Below are 21,638 nucleotides of genomic sequence, written 5' to 3'. Positions count from 1 at the left end.
TTACCTGAGCCCTGTGTTTGCCCCAAGACCTGAAGGCCGACGTGCACCACAAGGACAGCTCTGGCAGTGAGGAGGGCAGCAAGTGTGAGGCCGCCGCTGCCTCCGCCACTGCTGCCAGCACCCCCAGGGATCCCCAGGACACCGCCAGAAGTGACAAGAGGACTAGAGGTAATGCTCACTCAATTTATTAGTGGTGCCAGTTGAATGTGAAGGGCCAGGGGTGAGGCATTGGGTGCTGTGGGGTCATTCAGGTGCAGGGTAGAGAACTGTCTCATTATGAAGGGTAGGTGTGTGCTGTGGGGCTTGCTGTGGGAGTCCTTTTTCTACATAGCCACTCTTGTGTTATGTAGGTAGATGGTCATGTAGTCAATAGATGATAGTGGTCTTATTTTGTTAACAACACTGATTAACAAGACAAAACAACGACAGTATCAACAATGTCAATCTCTTCACGCAGCAGAGAGCAGCAGCAGCGGAGGGGGCATTGGGTCAGGGCCACATGGAGGGGAGTACGGCCTGTCTGTGTCGGACATCATGCTGGCAGACGTGGCGGAGATTACTGAGTCGCTGAACCACCCCATCATAGCCAAGCACTCGCAGGTCACCCAACACCCCTCCAAGCATTCACACTCCTTGCTAAAAGTGCTTCAACATTTTCTCTCATCTTCTGTGCTTCCTGTGCTCTCATTGGTCCCTCTGTTGCGTTTTTGTCGTGTTTGCCTTACCTTCCCCTCTTCCTATGGTCCTGTGTCTTCTGAGTCTCCCTTCTGTGCATGGTTTTCCAGGTGCTGTCTTCCTCTCCTTCTTTTCTGTCCGTGTTAAATTCTGTCTCTACTTTCTCTCTTCTGCTTCCTCTGAATGTCTCCTCTTTGTTTGGTCTAAGTGGTGTGATATTCTTTAAAAAGTCTTCCTCTTTTCATTGCTTTCAATGTTATTTTTATTTTCACACTTCCTCGTCTTATTTCTGTGGTTCTTCCTTGTTCTCTGTTCTTTAAGTCTTCCTCTTTTCACCACTTTCAAGATTATTTTTGTTTTCATGCCTCCTCTTATTTCTGTGGTTCTTCCTTGTTCTCTCTTCCATATGTCTCCGCTGCATTTCTTGGTGCATTTATTGTCTTCTTTATCTTTACGTGTCCTTATCTTGCACCATTATCAAGGTTGTATCTGTATTGTTTCACCTGTTTAGTCTCATCTTTGTTTAGTTTGTTTTCTTAAGGCTTCCATTGTGCTGTTTGTGTTCTGTTGTGTTACGCCTCTGGTCTTGAGTGGCGTGGCATTGGTGTGTGCTTCTAATGTCCACTTAATTCCTCCCTACCACTTGTAAATCTCCTTTAATACACCTCCCTTGTGCCTCCCTCAGTACCTCCCTTCCACTCATGTCTTGTCAAATCCATGTATATATTGTGTATTTTTATTTATTTATTTTTTAAGATGAGTTGTGTTTCTATCTTTCTTGTATCTTGTATCTCTTTTTTTTCAATACATGTCCAGTGGGATCCATGTATGTTTCTCCGGCTAATGTCTTACGTGTGTCTGTGTCTCCCCTGTGTCTTCCTCAGTGTGTCTTTCTTCATTTCACATTTTGCTGAATCCATCTTTATATCTGTGGGTAATGTCCATCTTTTGTTTTCAAGACGTCATGTTAAATATTTCAGTGTCTTTCTTGTGTCTCTCCAATACTTTTCTTTAATTCATCTCTGTATTTCTCTGGCTAATATCTTTTTTTTTCTCTTGAGGCATGAGTTATTTGTGTTTCCTTGCATGTTTTTTATTTGTTCCTCTTAGTGTTTTATCAGTTTTGTCATTGAAGATATGAGGGGAATATATTTTTTTGGGTTGTGGTTGAAGTGACTAAGCTTTGAACACATTGGTAAAATTTTTAGAAGTAAGCAGATTGAGGTTTCTTCTTGCTATTTCTTCTCTTTCTCTTTTTTTTTCTCTTCCTCTACCTCTACCTTTTACTTTTTCCTTTTCACACACTTTGTTCTACTGTTCTTGTTTTTCTTTCCTCTGTTCTCATCATCATTTTTTTTCATCTCCTTATCACTGTATCTTCCTTGTTTGTTTCCTCCTCCTCCTCCTCCTCCTCCTCCTCCTCCATAAACCTCTCTATCACCATTCTTTCAATCACTGAATCTCCCATCCTAATCTAACCTAACCTAACCTAACCTAACTTAACCTAATCTAACCTAACCTAAGCTATCATCATCACTCATGCACTCACTCACTCATTCTTTCATTCACTAACCTAAACTAACCTAATCTAACAACACCATCTCACCAAAACAGTCTGTGGCGTGGTGTGGTGGCGGCGGTGGCGGCAGCAGCGGTGGTAGTGGGGATGACAACACCACCACCGTGAGCAGCACCCTGCATGGCGGCAGCAGCGGCAGCATTGGGGGCAGCGCAGGGCGGGGACACAAGCGGCTCAGGCGGATCATGGCCTCTGTCGGATCCATCGCCACCGCCACCACCTCCCTGTGTGACTCCCATTCTGTGGATATTGTTTACTCCAAAAGTGCCAAAGGTGTGTGGCTGGGAGGGTCTGGATGTGTGTGTGTGTGTGTGTGTGTGAGAAGAGTCAGCATCTTTATTATGAAACATTTGCTTGTTGCACCTTCACTACTTTCCAGAGGCTCTAGTTGAAGTGCCACAGGTTTTCAAGGGTGTTTTTACAGTTCTAGTGGGAGATTAACAAGATTTCTACGTTACCAGTGGGAGAAAGTCTTGAGAACCCAGCTAATCATCTCAGTGATCTTTGAAAACAGGTGTGGCGAAAGAGCAGACCATCTCAGAATACTGGCCAGGCATAAGAGGGGGGGAAGAGTGGGAGAGAAAGAAGAAAGGTTGAGAAAGAGAGGGAAAAAGAGAATTAAGGATGTGTAAGAGAGAGAGAGAGAGAGAGAGAGAGAGAGAGAGAGAGAGAGAGAGAGAGAGAGAGAGAGAGCAAGCAAGCAAGCACCATAAAAACACAACTAATCCAACTTTCCATCCCTTCCCATCAACACAGGAGAGAAGGGAGGCAGTGTCCATTACCGTCCCAGCCTGCACGGGGGGACGGGCTCCCTAGGGTTGGAGGGAGGGCCAGGGGGTGGGGGCTCTTCCTCATCAGCCCCCTCCCCTCCCTCCTCCCTTCCCTCCGCTGCTGAGCCCCCATCACACCCAGTCAGCTTGGAAGTAAGTGTGGGGAACTGGGGCTTGCTGGGGACTGGTGGGGGGATTGCTGGGGCTTCTCTTTCCTTTTTCCACTTTCCTTACTGTTTCCTGACTTCATGAACCTGGTTTGTCAGAAAGTGGAAAGGTGAGACTGAGGATTGGTAAGGTGTGCAGAGGTGATATGTGGAGTGAGTGTTTCATTCATTGGTCTCTGGTTACTGTTGTGATGCCACGGAGAGCACCTCTAGTTAGTTGTCAGAGGTGGGTGTTGAGTGGTGCAGTGAAGGTGTGAGTGTGTGTAGAGGCTCAGAGCACCCCAGCACAGGGAGGGTAGTCACTCTTCTCACACACATACACACACACACACAGCCTGATGAGTACCCCTCCCCCACACAGGTGATCACCAGTGATGAGGGAAGCAGCAGACGTCACCATCATCGCCACCATCATAGTCACCACCACAGTCACCACCACAACCGTCACCACCACAGCAGTAATAGTAGCAGTAGTAACAACACTCACAACCAACAGCAGCAGCAACAACAGCAACAACAGCAGCAGCAGCAGGCAACACCACCAGTGACGTCAGGGAGTGGTGGGGGAGGTCACCGCCACCGCCACCACCACCCTGGGCCGCCGCAGCAGCATCACAGCCGCAAGCTGTCGCTGGGGCCGCCCTCATGGGGCCTGGAGGCTGCCAACATTTCTGTGATTGAGGAAAGAGCCAACAGTGCCAGCGCTGTCATTACCACCTCCTCCAACTCCACCGCCACCACCACCACCCCCTCACCCTGTGACCGCTCCCCTGCCACCACCTGCTGCACCGCTAACAGGTAGGTCCTCGCTTGTTCCTCAGTAGTGTTGTCAGTGTTGAAGCAGTTGTATGTTGTTGTATTGCTATGTTAGCCTTGGCACTGCTGTCACCCTAACCACTTTTGCAGCGATGGGGAGACAGACGAGGAGGGTCCCGCCAAGGGGTCCCACTCTCCCCTGCTGACCCGCCACCAGAGCCTGGAGGGAAAGGGGTCTGGCGGGCGGCGGGCACGGTCTGGGGCAGCCCGGCTGGCCCAGCATGCCCAGCGGGGCCCCAGCCGTGCCTACCGACCCCTGGTGTTCCGCAGCAGCTCTGCCATCACCTCAAAGTTTGGGGAGCGGCCGCGGGTGGAGGGTGGCGGGGGCGAGATGTCCCGGGTGTGCACCCTCACCTTTGAGAACATGTACGCTGATGAGGAGAGCAGCTCAGACACCCTGAGTGCCGTCAAGCTGTCCAGCAGCTCTGATGAAACCCTCAGCAGCCTGGCCGATCGCCTCAGCCTGCAGGGTGCCCTGGGGTGTGACGGCACTGGTGGCAACTGCGGGGCATCCGGGGAGGGCAGTCCTGAGCACTGTGGTGGCCCTGGCGGCGATGGGGAGCGGCAGGCCAGCCCAAGGGAGGAGGGGAGCACAAGGCTGACCAGGAGCCCTGGGGAGGCGGCAGCTGGCCGGGGGGCGGAGAGCCGATCGCCCAGCCCCGGCCTGGACTGGCTCTTCTTCCACAGCGACTCGGACTCTGAGTCAGCAGATGTGGCGCGCGCTGGTAGCGGGCACCCCCGCCGGCTTTCCTCGCACCAGCTGAGTGATGACGACAGCTGGAATATGATCCGCTCCTCCCCAGAGAGCCCCATGGAGGTGCCCACACACTCCGCCTCAGCCACGCAGGGCGCCATCCCCAAGAAGCGGCGGCAGGGCGTGGTGGTGGAGGAGGCGGGAGAGGGAGAGCGGACGGGGCGGGGGGAGGCCACAGTGACCATGGAGGACCTGGTGCGGCGCCTGCTGGACATCCTGAACAGCTCCCTGCATGACCCGCAGCAGTGCCACCGAGACATCCAGAAGCTGGTGGTGCTCAAGCAGCGGCTGGAGCAGGAGGGTGGCATCAGCAGCACCGTCAAGGGTGCCTCGCTGCTCTCTGAGGCACAGGCCAACGTAACTGCCGGGGGTGGCGGCGGCGGCTGCAGTGGCGGTGGCAGCAGTGGTGGTGGCGGTGGCAGTGGCGGCGGCAGCAATGCTGACTCAGAGCAGCCGGCCGAGACACACCTGTACAGGAAGCCGGCCGTGCGGCGGCGGCGGCACGTGGCGGGCAACAACACGTCCTCCTCCCCCCCCACCACCCCCAGTGAAGCCCCCCAAGACATATCCACCCTCCTCACCACCACTCTCACCACTGCCCTCCCCACCACCAGCCTCACCACCACCCATTCATCCCCACACCACCACCAACACCAGCCGCAGCAGCACCACCACCAACACCAGTCACACAACCACCACCACCACCACCATGAGGGCTCCAGCAGAACCCACAAGGGGTCACAGGTAAGTGCAGGACCTCTGCTTGTGACTGTCATGCTTGTGTGTCACTCGTGCCTCTCTTCTCTGCTGAACTAGTGTAGGTGTGTCACTTCCTGAGAAGCTTTGCTGTTGTCAGTGTCAGGCTTCAGGGTGAGGTATGGCAGTGTGGTGTTTACATGCACTTTGTGTTTCAGAGGCTGCTGTCCTCCTGGATGGGCCGTGGCGGGGGTGGGGGGGACAGTGGGGATGAGGGCGGCAGTAGCCGGCCCCACAGAGGCCCTCCTCCAGACAAGAGACCCGAAGGTGGTGGTGGGGCAATGGAGTGTGCGTCCCCTGCGGAGGGCGTGCCGCCGCTGTCCCCCGGCACCCACCTGGCCTTCTCCCATGAGGACACCAGTGACGGCGCAGTGCACTGCTTCCAGGACGAGCAGGGCAACTGGCTCACCTACACCTTCAACGACCGCGGCGTGAGCACTGCCTCCAGCGTGGCGCCCGTCAGCGACTCCAGGGTGCTCAACAAGCTGCGGCGCTGTGGCGGCAGTGGCAACGGCGGTGGCGGCGGCGGCGGCAGTGGTGGCGGTGGCGGCGGCGGTGGCTCCAGCAACCAGAGCAGAGGCGGCAGTGGTGGCGGCAGCACTGGGGGGCCCATGGGGGGCTTGGCACGGGAGGACAGCTCCCTCAGCAGCTCCTCCATGTCCCTGTGCTCAGGCCTCACCATCATTCTAGACAACCACTTCCCTCCCACCTCCCTCCCCCTCTCTCCCCCACTCTGGCCAGACTTTGTCAAAGCTCCAGCCTCTCAGGCGTCCCCGGTCTCTGAGGGCACCAGTGGGGCCCTGGCAGTAGCTCACAGGAGGGGCTCTTGTCCCCCAGTCTCCGGCGGGCGGGACCCGGACCGGAGTGGCCTGGAGGGTGCTGGAGATCCCAATCCCATTCCCATCCCCATCCCCCTGGTGGGTGTGGGGCCGCGGGGCGGGCGGGACCTGCCCCTGCTGTCCTCCGAGACGCGGCACCACCTGCAGCTGCTGAGCATCGGGGCGCCCCACAACCCGCTGCACCTGTTCACCAACGCGTTCTTTGAGCGGCGGCGCTCCAGCAACCGCACGCGCGGGGTGATCACCTCGGAGGTGATGGACACCATCAGCCTGCAGGGCCGCAGCTTGGACGTGGACCTGGCCCTGGCCTCCAGCAAGCTCAAGTTCCCCACGCCAGCCCCCCAGACCCTCCACTACTACCGCCTGCGCCTGTGCGGCAAGACCTCCGTCAGGGTGCGCTTCGACCGCCTGTTCCTGCTGGCGCTGCTGGACCGTAATGTGACCGTATGGGAGAACATGGCCTGTGTGTTCCTGGCCGTGCTGGTGGGCGTGCTGGGCTGCCTGGTGCTGCAGCGGGACTTCTACCGGGAGCAGGACGTGCTGTTCTTCTGCCTGGTGATGGGCAGCTGCCAGTACTCCCTGTTCAAGAGTGTGCAGCCTGATGCCGCCTCGCCCACGCATGGCTACAACCGCGTGGTGCTGTACAGCAGGTCGGTGTACTTTGTGCTGTGCTGCAGCCTCATCCTGCTGCTGCAACTGTACCTGGATGGTGGTGGGGAGCGGGTGCAGTTCGTGCTGTACGGCTTGGACTTCACCAATCCGGGCCTGCTGCAGCAGTGCCGGGACGTGCTGCTGCTGTTTGTGCTGTTCTTCCCGCTCATCTTCAGCCTGGGCCTGCTGCCGCAGATCAACACTTTCCTCATGTACCTGCTGGAGCAGACAGACATCCACGTGTTCGGCGGCAACGCCACCACCAGCCTGGTGTCTGCACTGTACTGTGTGGGCCGCTCCCTCCTCACCGTCCTCTTCCTGTTTGGCTTTGCTTACGGCGGCCTGAGGGAGAAGGAGGCCCAGACGCAGCACATCCTCTACTCCATCTTCTGTGGCCTGGCAGTGGCATTCAGCTACCACCTCAGCCGCTCCACCTCTGACCCCACCACCCTGTGGCGCCTCATCCAGCAGCACATGTGGCCCGAAGAGCTGCGGCGGGAGGGAGGCTCCGACGCGCCCCAGCCCCCCCAGGAGGCGGACGAGCTGACGGACCCTCTGCCGGAGAAGCTGCGGGGCACGGTGCACTCTCGGCTGGTTCATGACGCCATCACCTGCACCGCCACTGCCGTCCTCATCTTTGCCATCCACTCCAGCACCGTGTTCACTGTGTTGCTGGATGGGGACGGCCCCAACCTCTTCACTGGCTTGTGGATCTTTGCCAGCCTGCTGGGCTTCCTCACTCACTATGTGGTGCCCCAGCTAAGGAAACAGCTGCCCTGGCTGTGCGTGGCCCACCCCGTGTGCCGCTCCCACGAGTACAGCCAGTTTGAGGTGTACGACGCCGCCAAGATCATGTGGTTCGAGCGGCTGTACGTGTGGCTGTGCATCCTGGAGAAGAACGTGGTGTACCCTCTGCTGTTCCTGTGTGCCTTAACCAAAGACGCCCCCATCCTGGTGCGCAAGTTTGGGGTGAACGTGGGCACGCTGATCACCGTGGTGTGCGGCGTCAAGTGCCTGCGCAGCGTGTACTCTCAGCCGCAGTTCCAGTACCTCACGCTGGCCTTCGCCAAGCTGTTCTTCACGTGGGACTTCAAGGGCAAGTCCGAGACGTTCATCGTGGACTACTTTGTGATGGGGATCATCTTCACCCGCGTGTACGAGTTCCTCCTCAAGATGAAGTTCATCGTGACCTACATCGCCCCGTGGCAGATCACCTGGGGCTCCGCCTTCCACGCCTTCGCCCAGCCCTTCAGCGTGCCACACTCTGCCATGCTGTTTGTGCAGGCCGCCGTCTCTGCCATCCTCTCCACCCCGCTCAACCCTATCCTGGGATCGGCCATCTTCATCACCTCCTACATCCGCCCCATCAAGTTCTGGGAGAGGGACTACAACACCAAGCGGGTGGACCACTCCAACACCCGCCTCTCCTCGCACCTGGAGCGCAACCCCGGCTCGGACGACAACAACCTCAACTCCATCTTCTATGAGCACCTGACGCGCTCCCTGCAGCACTCCCTGTGTGGGGACCTCATGCTGGGTGAGTTTTGCTGTCCTGCTCTTCAGACTCCTCCTCATCCTGCTGTTGTGCAAATATTCAGTCATTCAGTTAGTCATTTATTCTCTTTTCCTTCTCTTCAGTCATTGTTCTCTTCAGTCTGCCTTTAAGGAGCAGCACCTTCATTGGGCCCTTTTATTACATCTTTTCCAATCATTTTTATTGCTTTTGGTCAGATCACCTGCTATATAAAAAGAATAAAACACCTTGTAATAACCACTGCTCTGTGTGCCTCCTTTCCTCTTCCTTGTGCCTAACCTGTGTTTCTGTGGGTGTGGGTGCAGGGCGGTGGGGCGTGGTGGGGCAGGGGGACTGCTTCGTGCTGGCGTCAGACTACCTCAACTGCTTGGTGCACGTCATCGAGCTGGGCAACGGTCTGGTCACCTTCCAGATGCGAGGCCTTGAGTTCCGTGGCACCTACTGCCAGCAGCGCGAGGTGGAGGCCATCTCAGAGGGCGTGGAGGAGGACGCAGGTGAGCACGTGTGGCTAGTCTTGTGGAGGTAGTGGTGGTGTGTGGTGGTGGTGGTGGTTGTTCATAATTTGTGTTTGTGAATAAAAATTTTAAAATATTAATAAAAAAAAAAAAAAATGAAAATGCATCAAATATCAATAAAAAAAACTTTTACTCCAACTTAAGAGTCTTTGAAAGTTTTTAATGCACGTGTCACACCAACAAACCATAATTCACTTGCATATAACTGTGTGTGTGTGTGTGTGTGTGTGTGTGTGTGTGGCCCCAGGGTGTTGCTGCTGTGAGCCAGGCCATCTGCCTCACCTGCTGAGTGCCAACGCAGCCTTCAACCAACGGTGGCTCGCCTGGGAGGTCACCGCCACAAAGTACGTCCTCGAGGGATACTCCATCTCAGACAACTCCGCCGCCTCCATGCTCCAGATATTTGAACTCCGCAAGATTCTCATTACCTACTACGTGAAGGTGAGGCGTGGTGGACTCCTGCGTGGACGAGGGATTAATGACCTTTACACTCATTTGTTAAAACTCCAAGCTCTCTTCTCATTCACCACAAGATATCCTTTTTCACTCATCTCCTTTCTTTAAAATCCTTTGTGTCTTTTTCCTTACAAATTTCCTGAAGAGACTCCAAGCTTCCCTACAGTCATGGCATCCTAGTGTTCCTTAAACCCTCTCCTTTAGTATTCCAGAGATCCTTCAGAACAAAATAAGGGAAGCTGCAGGAAGCCGTCAGGCCTACATGTGGCAGTCCCTGTAAGCCTCTCCCACACCAGGCACTCCTAACCTTTCAATTCCTATAAATCTTTCAAAAGGGAGGTTTCAAGACACTTATCCTTCAATTTTGGGTGATCCTTTTTGGCCTCTCTTTAGGGAATGTTACTGTAGGCCTATTTTTTCACACTTTCGTTGTCCCTGATCAGTGCCCCTCATGTAGAAAATAGTAATAATGATGACAATCTACTCTACAGAGCATCATCTTCTACACGGTGAGGTCGAGTCGCCTGCGGGACTGGTTGCAGAAGGCAGAAATCGACGCCTCGCTGGCCCACACACGGGACAAGAAGTTTGTGGACCTGGACCCAATGTTCAACCTCAACATTGATGAGGATTACGACTTTAAGGAGTCCGGCATTACCCGCAACAGCTTCTGCAATGTGTACCATGAATGGGTGGTGTACTGCGTGTCCAGGAGGGAGAGTGAGCACCCGGAGGAGAGAGAGGAGCCCCTGGAGAGTGGGAGGGAGTCTCAGCTCATCTCCCTCTGCCTGGCTCTTAGTCTGCTGGGTGAGGCTTTGATAACCTTGTGTCTGTGGGCAGTAGATGTCTTCTTTATCTATCTGCTTGTTTCTTACCTTCTTGTTCATGTTCTTATTCTTCTTGTTCTCTCTTCTTTTTCTTTTTTACTTCTTTTGAATGTACCTTCTTATTCTTCTTCTTTTCTCTCTCTTTTTCCTTTTTTACTCCTTTTGAATGCACCTTTCTCTTCCCTTCAAGCATCATTGCAAATTTCACTGTTCCACACACCATCTATCTATGCATCAGGCTGGCTATCCCATACAGGGCAGCACAGGCATGGCACCACACACACATACAAAACAAGCTCGTAAAACTCCCCACCCTTTCCTGCAGGGAGACGCGCGCTGTGGGCTGCCTCACACAACGCCATGTCCAGCGTGGAGTTCTTTCTGCACGGCCTGCACACACTGTTCAAGGGAGACTTCCGCATCACCTCCATGCGGGACGAGTGGGTCTTCTCTGACATGGAGCTGCTGAGGAAGGTGGTGGCTCCTGGTGTGAGGATGAGTCTGAAGCTACATCAGGTGAGACAGTGAGGCTGGCTGAAGGCTGAAGGCTCAAGGGGATAGGGACAGCATGGGGTGAGGCTAGGAGTAACTGGCGGGGGTGCTGGCATGGTGTGTGATGGCAGGATGGAGGGTGAGGGACAGAGGGACAGGGTGAAGGGCGAAGGTAGGTGAAGTGTGAAGGGACAGAGGGACAGGGGACGAACTGTGGGTGCTGGCATGGTGTCAGTGTGTGAAAAGTTAATTTATGTGTCCAAACTCATCTTTTTTTGTCTTCTATTCATTCTATTTTTATCTTTCCAATCATTTTCTTCTCATCCTCATGTGTGTGTACTTGTTTTCATATTTTTTTCCAGTGTTCACATTTTTCTTTTCATCTTCCCTTCATCAGTCTTTCCTTACATGCTGCCCTGTACTCACCCCTCATCCCTCTCCCTGCAGGACCACTTCATGCTTCCTGACGAGTATGACAACCATGAGTCGCTGTACAATGCCATCCTGGAGCACGAGTCACAGCTGGTCATCTCCCATGAGGGTGACCCAACCTGGCGCAATGCTGTGCTGTCTGGCAAGCCCTCCCTCCTTGCCCTCAGGTATTGCACACCAAACAAAACAGAACACAAGGGTTGGTGCAGGAAGCCATCAGGCCTACACGTGGCAATCCCTGTACGACACATGCCTCTCTATCTCCACCTATCATCTTCCATAAATTTGTAGTCTTTTTTAAAGCTCTCTAATGACTCAGCGCTGAAAACCTGATTGCTGAGTTTATTCCATTCATGCACCACTGTATTTAAGAACCAGTTCCTTCCTGTCTCTTGTAAATCAAACTTTATCAAGCTTTAACTCAATATTTCTTGTTAATGAAGGGTTAATGAAGTGAAGGATTAAGTGTCATAATGTTATTAGAAGTAGATTTGGCCACTACTGTCACCACCACTACCACTACTCCCCTTCACCACCAATGTCACACATAACCATCACCACCACTACCACTACCTCCCCTTCACCACCACCTTCACCACCACCGCCAGGCACGTGATGGACGACGGGGCAGATGAGTACAAGATCATCATGCTGAACAAGCGCCACCTGTCCTTCCGTGTGATCAAGGTGAACCGGGAGTGCGTGCGGGGCCTGTGGGCGGGACAGCAGCAGGAGCTTGTGTACCTGCGCAACCGGAACCCTGAGAGAGGCTCCATCCAGAATGCCAAGCAGGCCCTTCGGAACATCATCAACTCCTCCTGCGACCAGCCCATCGGATACCCCATCTATGTGTCCCCCCTCACCACTTCCTACAGCAACACCAACGAGCAGATCAACGCCATCTGTGGCCGCCCCATCAGCCTCACCCTCATCAAGGAGACGCTGATTGGGGTGTGGAAGAGGTGAGTGTGTGTGTGTGTGTGTGTGAATGAGTGCAGTAGTGAGGAGAGGGCTGAGTGAAGCTGTATCATGATGTCTAAAGTTGTGTGTTGGGAGGTGGTGCACTGGACATGTGTACACCGACGAGCAGTGAAGGAGAGCCTGTGTTGGTCCGGCAGGGTGCGGCAGCGGTGCGGCGAGGGTTGCTCCAGTGGGAGTTCTGGCCTGAATGACGAGTGTAGCCGAGCCACCGAGCCCCACCACCCCAACATTCCCCTCCACCAGGGTGAGCTTCCACACCTGTGATTGTATTGCCACTGATTACTTCCTGCCTTCATTGCCTGAGCAGAAAAGGTGATCATATATGACCATACTGGAAGCCAGACATGGCAGCAGAGTGGTGTGGTGTGGTGCTGACCAGGAGGGAGAGTGGTGAGTGGTAATGAGTGTGTCCTTGCAGTGCTGACCACGGTGCCGGCCAGCCTGGGGTCCGGGGGCAGCCAGGATGGCTCCCAGGTGGGCGGCCTGAGCCTGGTGACGGCCACGGGCAGCCTGGGGCATGGCAGCCTGGGGCGGGGTGGCTCCCTCTCGCGGGGCTCCCTGCAGGCCAACCGGGGCTCCATTGTGAGCGACGTGTCCTCCCTGGTGGGGGGCCGTGCCAACAAACAATCCACCTCCACCCTGGCCAGCATGGCCGGCCTGCTGTGGGACACCACCACTAGCCTGGGCCGCCTGGATCCCAGGGACCGTGACGGCCTGAGTGAGGGCTCCGCCAGTAGCAAGGACCGGGAGTGGAGCGGCCGGGAGCCGTCCCTGCACGGGGGGCGGGATGGGGGGTCCATCCACAGCGGGCGGGAAGGCTCCCTCCACAGTGGTCGGGAGCCCTCCCTGCACAGCGGCAGGGAGCCTTCCCTCCACAGCATGCGGGAGTCTTCACTCCACAGTGGCAGGGAGTCCTCCCTCCACAGCACGCGGGAGTCCTTCCACAGCGGACGGGAGGCCTCCCTGCCAGGGGGCCGGGAGGGGTCCCTGCCCGGCGGGGAGAAGAGGACGTCCCGCCAGGGTCTGCCCTCCGGCAGCCGCAGCACCCCATCCTCCTCCCTGTCCACCCCTGCCCGGGATGTGGCGCCTGCTGTGCCGCCCGGTCCCAGGGAGACTCATGTGCGGGATGCTGCCTGGGACAGCACTGGCCCCAGGGAGGACTGCACCACCCTGCAGGAGGACCCTGAGGAAAAGTTCACCACGCCACCCCCACCTGACAGACACATCCAGCGCGTCAGGGTGAGTACCACCACCACCACCACCACCACCACCACCACCTTGGTGGATGCAACTGTAGATGAGGACAAATGTTTCACATATTGATTAACTTTTCATTCTTTGTTTGAGTCATTACTATGCATATATAAATAGCAGAATTAGTAATCCAGGGGGAAAGATGAGTAGCAAACTGTGTGGTAGTAATAACATGCCATGCTCTGTAAAATTTCCAGTAGTACACAGGTCACACTCACCACACTTACCACACGGCAGTCACACCACAACCTGTCTTCCTGCACAGATCATTGACGCCAACCAGGTGTATGACACCCTCAACCTTGGCCGGCGCATCGACGTGCTGTGGCCGGATGAGGGCATGAGGAAGCGCGGTGGCCGGAGCTTCTGGGGCCATTGGGTGCCAGTGGAGGGCATGGAGGGCCCTGTGGTGCACACCTGGACCCCCCACCACCCCGACCCACGCTTCCGCTCCCACGTAGACCGCTCCATCTTGCTGGTACAGATTGATGACAGGTTCGTGCCTGTGGCCCAGGGAGCCGTGCAGGACCTGGGGGCTGAGGTGTAGCTCCTGGGTGCGCTGCGTGGCCGCGCGTCTGCACATCACTGTTTTATACATAGCCAAGGTCCTGTGTGTCCTGTGTTTTCTGGGTCGCTCACAGGACGTTCCTGTTTTATACTAGTTCATAATTTTTCACATGGCTTATTTGATTTGTGCATCCTGTGATGGAAGAATGAGTATATCCTCAGCTTGTGATTGAAGCTCCACCCTTGGGTGATATTTTTAAGACTAAAGATTTACAGAAAATGTCAAGCCAGCCGGGCACTGGGTAGTGTGTGTGTGGGGAGGCGGTGTGTGCGGCGCCATTGTGAGCCAGCACAGGGAGGCCAGAGGGAAGTGTGTGCCCCGTGCGGCTCACCCAATCGTGGCTCTCTGCACCACCGGTCGCTGCCTGTCCTCCCTGCGGGGTGAGGGCGCGGCAGAACAAATCACAAGTTTCTCAGCCCTGTACTTCATGTGCTTCCGTGTGTAATATAATTTTTCTATTTGCAACAATACAAAGCAGGTCAGTTCTGGAGAAATTTGGTTTAGGCAAGACTTGAATCCAATACATGCTAGGCTGCCACGTCCCTCATTGGCCAAAACAACTCCTTAGTAGTGTAGCTTGCACAAAGGAACACACAACAACACAGACATTTTGTGGTGTGTTGTAAATAGTGAACATTGACACACACACACACACACACACACACACACACACACACACACACACACACACACACACACACACACACACACACACACACACACACACAGCGGCTCAGAACTACCTCTCGTTGCAAGGAGTGTGTTGTCTAGCAAAGGACTCACTGAAGGCAGCCCCTGAAGCCTTCCCCACACCACTGGCAGGACTCACACACACACACACACACACACACACACACACACACACACACACACACACACACACACACACACACACACACACACACACACACACACACACACACACACACACACACACAATACCTAACCCAGCCCGCCCTCAGATCTTCTCATTAGCTCTTTGTACTTAAGGTTAGGCAAGTTACATGAGTCCCTTCTCACATTAGCAGTATGAAAGGTGCAGACCGAGGCTTGTTCTTGTCTCCAGGGCCCTGCATGGGGAATTAGTCCGTTTTTTGCAGTCCCCAGGGTGTCTGTGGAGAGTGAAGGCAGGGGTGTGACACAAACACTCCCTCACACACATGATGCAGTGGTGGTGGTGGTGATGGTGGGCACCCCTAGCCAACTTGAGATAATAGGAAGAGTTATTACCCTCATGATCTTGATAAGTACTTACCTGAGGGTGGTGTGAGGTAAGTCCCCCTTCCTCCTCCTCCTCCTCCTCCTCCTCCTCCTCCTCTTCCTCCTCCTGGTCCTCCCCATCTCCCCACCCCTGTAGCTGGAGGGGATACTGTGTTATTTTCCAGACTCAAACCTTGTCATTCCAGTGTTTTTGTGTTCAAGGCCCAGTTGCTCGCCTGCCAGTGTGAGTGTTGACTGGGCGCTGCTGGTGGTTGAGGTGACTGCCAACTACTGTATCCAAATGGAGGAGTCTGCTTGTTTCATCTATTATTATTATTATCATCTTTTTCCTCCCTGTGTGTGTGTTTAGTAATGTGAAATGGAGTCACGATGAATATGTCATTTGTTTCATGTCTGTTTGAGCTGGTTTTTATCATTATTATTATTTTCCTCCTACGTGTGTGTGTGTGTGTGTGTGTGTGTGGCAGTGTGAAAGGAAGACTGTTAATTTGTATGATATAAGTCACCTGCAGGTTACAAAATAAGCAGGTGTAATAGGGAGATCCTGAGTGTGTGTGTGTGTGTGTGTGTTTTACAAGGAGTTTTGTTTTTAATATTGAGTGTTTGGGTTTGGTGATAATGCAGCATCTCATTTGTGGTGGAGTGAGCATCCTGCTGCATCAGGTGTCCCTCAAGTGTGACATCTTTTTTATTTTCCCCGTGATATTGTGAGAGAGAGAGAGAGAGAGAGAGAGAGAGAGAGAGAGAGAGAGAGAGAGAGAGAGAGAGAGAGAGAGAGAGAGGTACCGTTTTTAATGTAATCAGATGGAGTGCTTCAAGTTCTCAGGTTTTATTTTATTTCCATAAATCGAATCGGAAAACGAAACAATAAAAAAAGAAAAGATATCCCCTTTATATATTATCTAACTGAAGTATAAAGTATTACAACAGAAAGCTTGTCATAGGGTCCTGTATTTTGATATATGTGTGTGTGTTTCTATCCAAGTTTCCTCAATGTATTTAAAATTGGGTGGCTGACTTCATTTGTGAGAGAACAACACCAGGAGGTTAGGAGAGTTTAGGAATTTAGGGCGCCACTGAGATCACTGTGTCCCCGCTGAGTGGCAAAGAGCCCAGTTCATTGCCTTTGTATTCCTGTCATATCGTAAATGTTCTCCGAGGACTGTGTCGCGTGGCAGTTGTCATCAAGTTGGTGTGTGTCTGTGTGTATGTGTGTCTCTGTGTGTGTTTATCAAGAAGAAAATCCTGTGAAATTGTCAGTGGTATATGATTTATTTATTTTTTATTTTATTTTAGGATATTTTCTCAGGGGATGCGTTACTAAGTGTGTTCGAACCTGAATTAACGAAGAACTTGTGAAACCTTGTGCTGAACAACTAACAGTGCCAGCCAAACATTGCACTGCTTCACTTGGATTCAGCTTATGCCTCATCTAATTTACTCAGTTTTGTGTGTGTGTGTGTGTGTGTGTGTGTGTGTGTGTGTGTGTGTGTGTGTGTGTGTGTGTGTATGTGTGAGATGAGGTGAAGAGAAGCCATGAAGTAAGGACAGCAGTATTAAGCCAGAGCCAGAAGAAGCCAGCTCTCCACATTTGCCTTGCTGCTTCCACTCAACTGAAGCGCGATTCCCGCGTGACTTGTGAAGCGAGACGTCATTGTCGTCCTCAAATAGTTCAATATTTTCCTACCGAATGAAGAGCTGTGATTGAAGAACACTATGAGCCATTCTTTCACGTGCTGGATAAAAATTGTACTGTGCAACGGTGGTGTATAAAAGGCATTACACATTAGCGCTGATTTCAGGAAACTGTCGGGCGAGTGGATCTCAAGTGTGGGGGGTTTTCAGAAGCAGGTGTTTCAGAGGCGAGGGTTGACGCATGCACGGCCGCACCGCTCCTGGAGGGGTTCGGGATGAGAGAAGATAGCACTCCGTAGCAGACAGTTTTTAATAGTTCGTAGCTTACGGCTTCTTTGCTCTACACTTAGTGGTGATCTTGTCCTCTTTTCCGTGCAATATTGTCCCTTCCTCCCACGATCCTTCTCACCGGAGTAATCGTGCCTCGTGGCGGGCGCAGGGAGGGCCTCTGCACCATGCCAGGGATGGAGGGAGGGCAGGCTGTGGTCTTTGCTGAGTCAGGGTGCATTGCAGTGTTCCTTACCTGTCACGTGAAGCTGCCCAGGTTGTAAAGCCACGAGATGGTCCCTCGCCGACCCGTGCCGGCGCAGGGAACAGATTCATCCTAGCGTTTTGTTCTCCTTAGTCTTGTTTATTCAGAATATGGAATGTTTGTATACAAATAAGGGATATTCCATATTTTCATTTAGAAGCACATTTACCTAAGCAGTTATACATGCATACACATAATATTAAGCACTCTCATGCTCTAGCAGACTTGCATAAACACTAGGCTATGTACAAACATTCAGGTGAGGGTGACGGCCAAGAGAGTTGATCTTAGCTTCTAGTTGTTTCTTGTTATATAGTAGCTGCTTGAGACAGGAAAAATTAGTGTTACATTGGTGCTTTGATACTGCACAGGGAGGTGTGTGCGTGCGTGCATGTGTGTGTGTGTGTGTATGTGTGTGACTGTGCGTGCTTATGAGCAAAAAATGGGTGTAAAATGTAAAGTTTCCAAACAGATTATTTTACCTAATGTTTGAGGATGCCATGTGTTATGAGGTGCTAGTGCATCGGAGGGCAGAGGAGGGCGCCTCTCAGGGCCCTCGCTGCAGTGACCCGGTGGTGTGGGGGCGGCGGGCTCAGGTCACCGCCCGTCAGACACGAACTGACCCGCAGTGAACCCCGAGTGGCAGTCAAGCGTAACATGGTGTGACCAAACTTGACCTGACGTTGCCCCCACGCTGACACGACCTGTTTTGTAACCTGACCTTTGTGAGATGAAGTATTTATTGGGAGAGTGAGTGAGTGAGTGAGTGAGTGAGTGATTGATTTCGTGAGTGATTGATTTCGTGAGACGACGGATGGACTTTCTATATGAGTTACTGTGATAACTAAACAATGAGGTGGTTAGAGGACGTGAGAGCTGCCGCAGTGTTCCTTTCCTTCACTCCTCATTTGGTGTTTTATGTGATATCAATCCCTGTTGTGCTCGAGGGCTTACTCCTGCACTTTTGTTGTTATTATCATTATCATTATTATTATTATTACTATTGTTATTATTATTATTATTATTATTATTATTATTATTATTATTATTATTATTATTATTATTTTATTATTATTATTATTATTATTACTGAGTTCTCAAGCTTTTGCTGTATGATTCCTGTGAGTGCTGGGTGCAATGTGTTTTTTTTCCCCCTCGTCTTAAGTTATATATATATATGTTTTTTTTCCTCGCCTTAAGTTAGAGATAATGTTTTTTCCCTCTTCTTCAGATAGATATATGATTTTTCTCCTCTTCTTGAGCTACGGATGTGTTTTTTCCTTCCCGGGTTAGAGATACGTGTTTTTCTCTCCTTGGGTTAAATGTATGAACCGTTTCTCTGCTTCTTGGCCACAAATGTGTTCTTGATGCCGCACTCACCAGCACGCACTCTGGCCCGGTCACTTGAGGCCGTGTGATGGTAATACTGTCATTGCCTGATGCTCTCGCTGACTGATGTGTGCTTTCCTGTTTTTAGAAGGTGCAGCAAATTGTCTATTCCCACCAAAACCTGTGATTATTTGTAAGATACCAGTTTATTTGTACAGTATGGTACCTTATTGTAGAGATTAGACTGGTGAGTGGATTTTGGTGGTGAGGAAACACAGTTGAAGAAGATCTTTATTTCTCTAATGTTTTGACAGAGAGGAAGACTCACTATTGAAATGTTACAGAAACAGACATCCTGCTTCCTTCTGTTTTCTCACCACCAGAATCCACTCTTGGTATCTTTTAAACACACAAACACTAAATCTGCCACACCTTTCAAGACAAGACAGGGATGTAGGACAGTCAGTGAATGAGGATGTGAGGAATTGGCAGTTCGGGTGAGTCAAGTTCCTTCAGCAGAGTCCGTGGCCTGAGTGCAGTGTGTTGTGTATCTCCTTGACACAGACACACAGGTTTAACACTCACAAGGCTACTGCTGCTGCTTCCTGACCTGAAATAATGTGTTCATTGGTAACAAACACATCTCACACACACACACACACACACACACACACACACACACACACAGTAAAGCATTAGGCCCTCATAAGGTGCTATCAAGAGGCTGGGAACACACACAAACACACTCAGTAGCACAGCACACTCCAGCCACACCCATTCAACACACACAGGTTAGGGAGGGTCAGTTGTGCTTCATGAGAGAAACTTCCTTCTTTCTGTTTTATTTACATTGAATATCAATTTCATTTTTTATTTTACCTTCCATAAGTTAATTCTCATTTGTGTGTATGTGTATATGAGAGTGACAGAGAGAGAGAGTGGTGTGGTAATGGTGGAGTGGCTTGGGGGTGTGGACAGCAGTGTGGTGGTAGTGCAGTGTGGCTGTGGTGGCCAGGCCAGTCTAGATCCCCCCCTTTCAGAGAATCAGTACATGGATCATTAACTTATTGTATCGTTCCCATGTCTTGCTTTCCACCGTGTCGAGAGAGAACCGGATTGGCCGTGTCAAAGCCAATGTGATGGTACATTTTTGATCTTGGGTTGTGAGATTACTGTTTTTTTTTGGTATTGTACATAAGAATTTTGTGGTGGAGGATATAACATTGCAACCGGTACAGACTTAGACAGCTTGGTTGAAAGTCTTGAATCCACCAAACATATCCGATAAAAAAGTAACAAAGAAATACGTACAGATTGTTTGCCAAGTCACTTTTCACCCTCAGTTCCAAATGTTGACAACGTCTTGACACAAAATGATGTAGTACCTGCCTTAATTATTGTTTATATACACTCAGGAAATTAACAACAAAAGTCATTCTCATCTTTTAATACCCAATGTGGACTTGCATTATAAGGGATGTTACTCTGACATGCCCATTGTATTAACTGTGGTGGGGAGATACCGTAGAACCTGTAAAAGATGGAACATATCTTAGACATCACAATTCCACCCAACAGATAGACAGACAGACAAACAGACAGGTGTAGTATTCTTGTTCTGGTCATGGTGAAGAAACTTTTGATAATTTTCCTGCTTTGGTTGTGCCGCTAGTGAAGTAAAAGACAACGTAAGAACACAAGGGAAGCTGCAAGAAGCCGTTAAGCTTACATGTGGTAGTCCCTTAACGTACCAGCCATACTGATGTGTTAAAATAACCCAATCACCTAAAACACTGGAAAGGGAACATGGAAAAGTGTGTTTTGTACTTCATTCATATATATTTCATCATGTGACACAGATGCCTTCACACACACACTCATGATGTTCCAATGATGTACTGGCAAAGGTTCATATTGTTATTGCACTAACTCTCATCTCTGATAGTACAGTTGAGGCCAGGAGTTAGGTTAGCCTGCCACACCCTCCCCTGTGCTGTGTCTCTCAGTCTTAACTTGAATCTACTGGCAATAACTCGTCAGGTTTCACGAGTGCCGGCAGATCACACAACCTTAGGACTGAGAGACGACAGTAGAGGTGACATGAGGGTACCTAACTGTGCCGTGTCTTTCTTCAGTCCTCACAGTGATCTGGTAACAACTCGTCATATTTCACGAGATTGCCAGCAGAAAGACACAGAACAGCAAGGCGACGTGAGTTTACATAATTTGTGGTCCAGACTGTACATACATGGAGGGGTGTGTTTGGATACCTGCCCCCCTGACCACCTCACTGGCACACTCAGTCCCCTCCCATTGCCCCTGTCAGGTAAAGGGTAGACCCTAGGCCTTATAAACTTGATGTGGAGGGAGCCAGGTTAGCTCATCTTTATTATTATCCTTTTTTTTTTTTCTGGTGTTGTTGACAGAATGTTTTAGAAAAGCCTCACCCAGAGTAATATATTGTTGGTGTTGAGTGTATATAATATGTACATAAGGTTGTGTATATAGTGTATATTACAGAAAATCAAATGGAGGGATGTATGGTTATTTAACTATCATTACTATTATAATGTTATAGATTCAAAGCTCCTTACTTTTTCATACAATAAAATGAAGAATGGATATGTATTTCTTTTAGTTGTCTGTCTTTGTGTGTGTGTGTGTGTGTGTGTACCTACTGATTAACCTATATGTAGTTTTACAGGATTGAATTAAGTTATTAAGTTTGTGATCTGCCTTTTGATACCAAATTATAAACATATATTTCTTTCTTTTTTTTTTTCTTAAGTCTATGTATATTATTTGCACACGTCACTTTCTCAGACAACACACTCCACTGATATATTTTTTTCTAT

General features: G+C 51.2%; 1 protein-coding gene across 3 annotated transcripts in view; it reads left to right on the top strand.

The window, feature by feature from the left end:
• The window catches only part of LOC135113416 (uncharacterized), a 22,959-nt gene extending 1,554 nt beyond the window's left edge, over positions 1 to 21,405 (top strand). Inside the window, exons 3-18 of one of the 3 annotated variants that reach the window (XM_064028673.1) lie at positions 28 to 168; positions 461 to 642; positions 2,290 to 2,527; positions 3,011 to 3,177; positions 3,553 to 3,989; positions 4,098 to 5,505; positions 5,676 to 8,544; positions 8,847 to 9,035; positions 9,304 to 9,497; positions 10,004 to 10,319; positions 10,665 to 10,855; positions 11,279 to 11,430; positions 11,872 to 12,225; positions 12,382 to 12,488; positions 12,663 to 13,483; positions 13,764 to 21,405. In XM_064028673.1, the coding sequence (XP_063884743.1) occupies positions 28 to 168; positions 461 to 642; positions 2,290 to 2,527; positions 3,011 to 3,177; positions 3,553 to 3,989; positions 4,098 to 5,505; positions 5,676 to 8,544; positions 8,847 to 9,035; positions 9,304 to 9,497; positions 10,004 to 10,319; positions 10,665 to 10,855; positions 11,279 to 11,430; positions 11,872 to 12,225; positions 12,382 to 12,488; positions 12,663 to 13,483; positions 13,764 to 14,045 (8,048 nt within the window). In that variant the 3' untranslated portion in view covers positions 14,046 to 21,405. Of the gene's footprint in view, positions 1 to 27; positions 169 to 457; positions 643 to 2,289; positions 2,528 to 3,010; positions 3,178 to 3,552; positions 3,990 to 4,097; positions 5,506 to 5,675; positions 8,545 to 8,846; positions 9,036 to 9,303; positions 9,498 to 10,003; positions 10,320 to 10,664; positions 10,856 to 11,278; positions 11,431 to 11,871; positions 12,226 to 12,381; positions 12,489 to 12,662; positions 13,484 to 13,763 lie in introns of all 3 variants that reach the window. The other 2 variants (XM_064028674.1, XM_064028672.1) reach the window with 2 other exon arrangements.
• The last annotated feature ends 233 nt before the right edge of the window (positions 21,406 to 21,638 follow it).

The sequence above is a fragment of the Scylla paramamosain genome, chromosome 25, assembly GCF_035594125.1.
Source record: "Scylla paramamosain isolate STU-SP2022 chromosome 25, ASM3559412v1, whole genome shotgun sequence".
NCBI lineage: Eukaryota > Metazoa > Arthropoda > Malacostraca > Decapoda > Portunidae > Scylla > Scylla paramamosain.
This window is presented reverse-complemented; position numbering and strand designations above follow the sequence as displayed.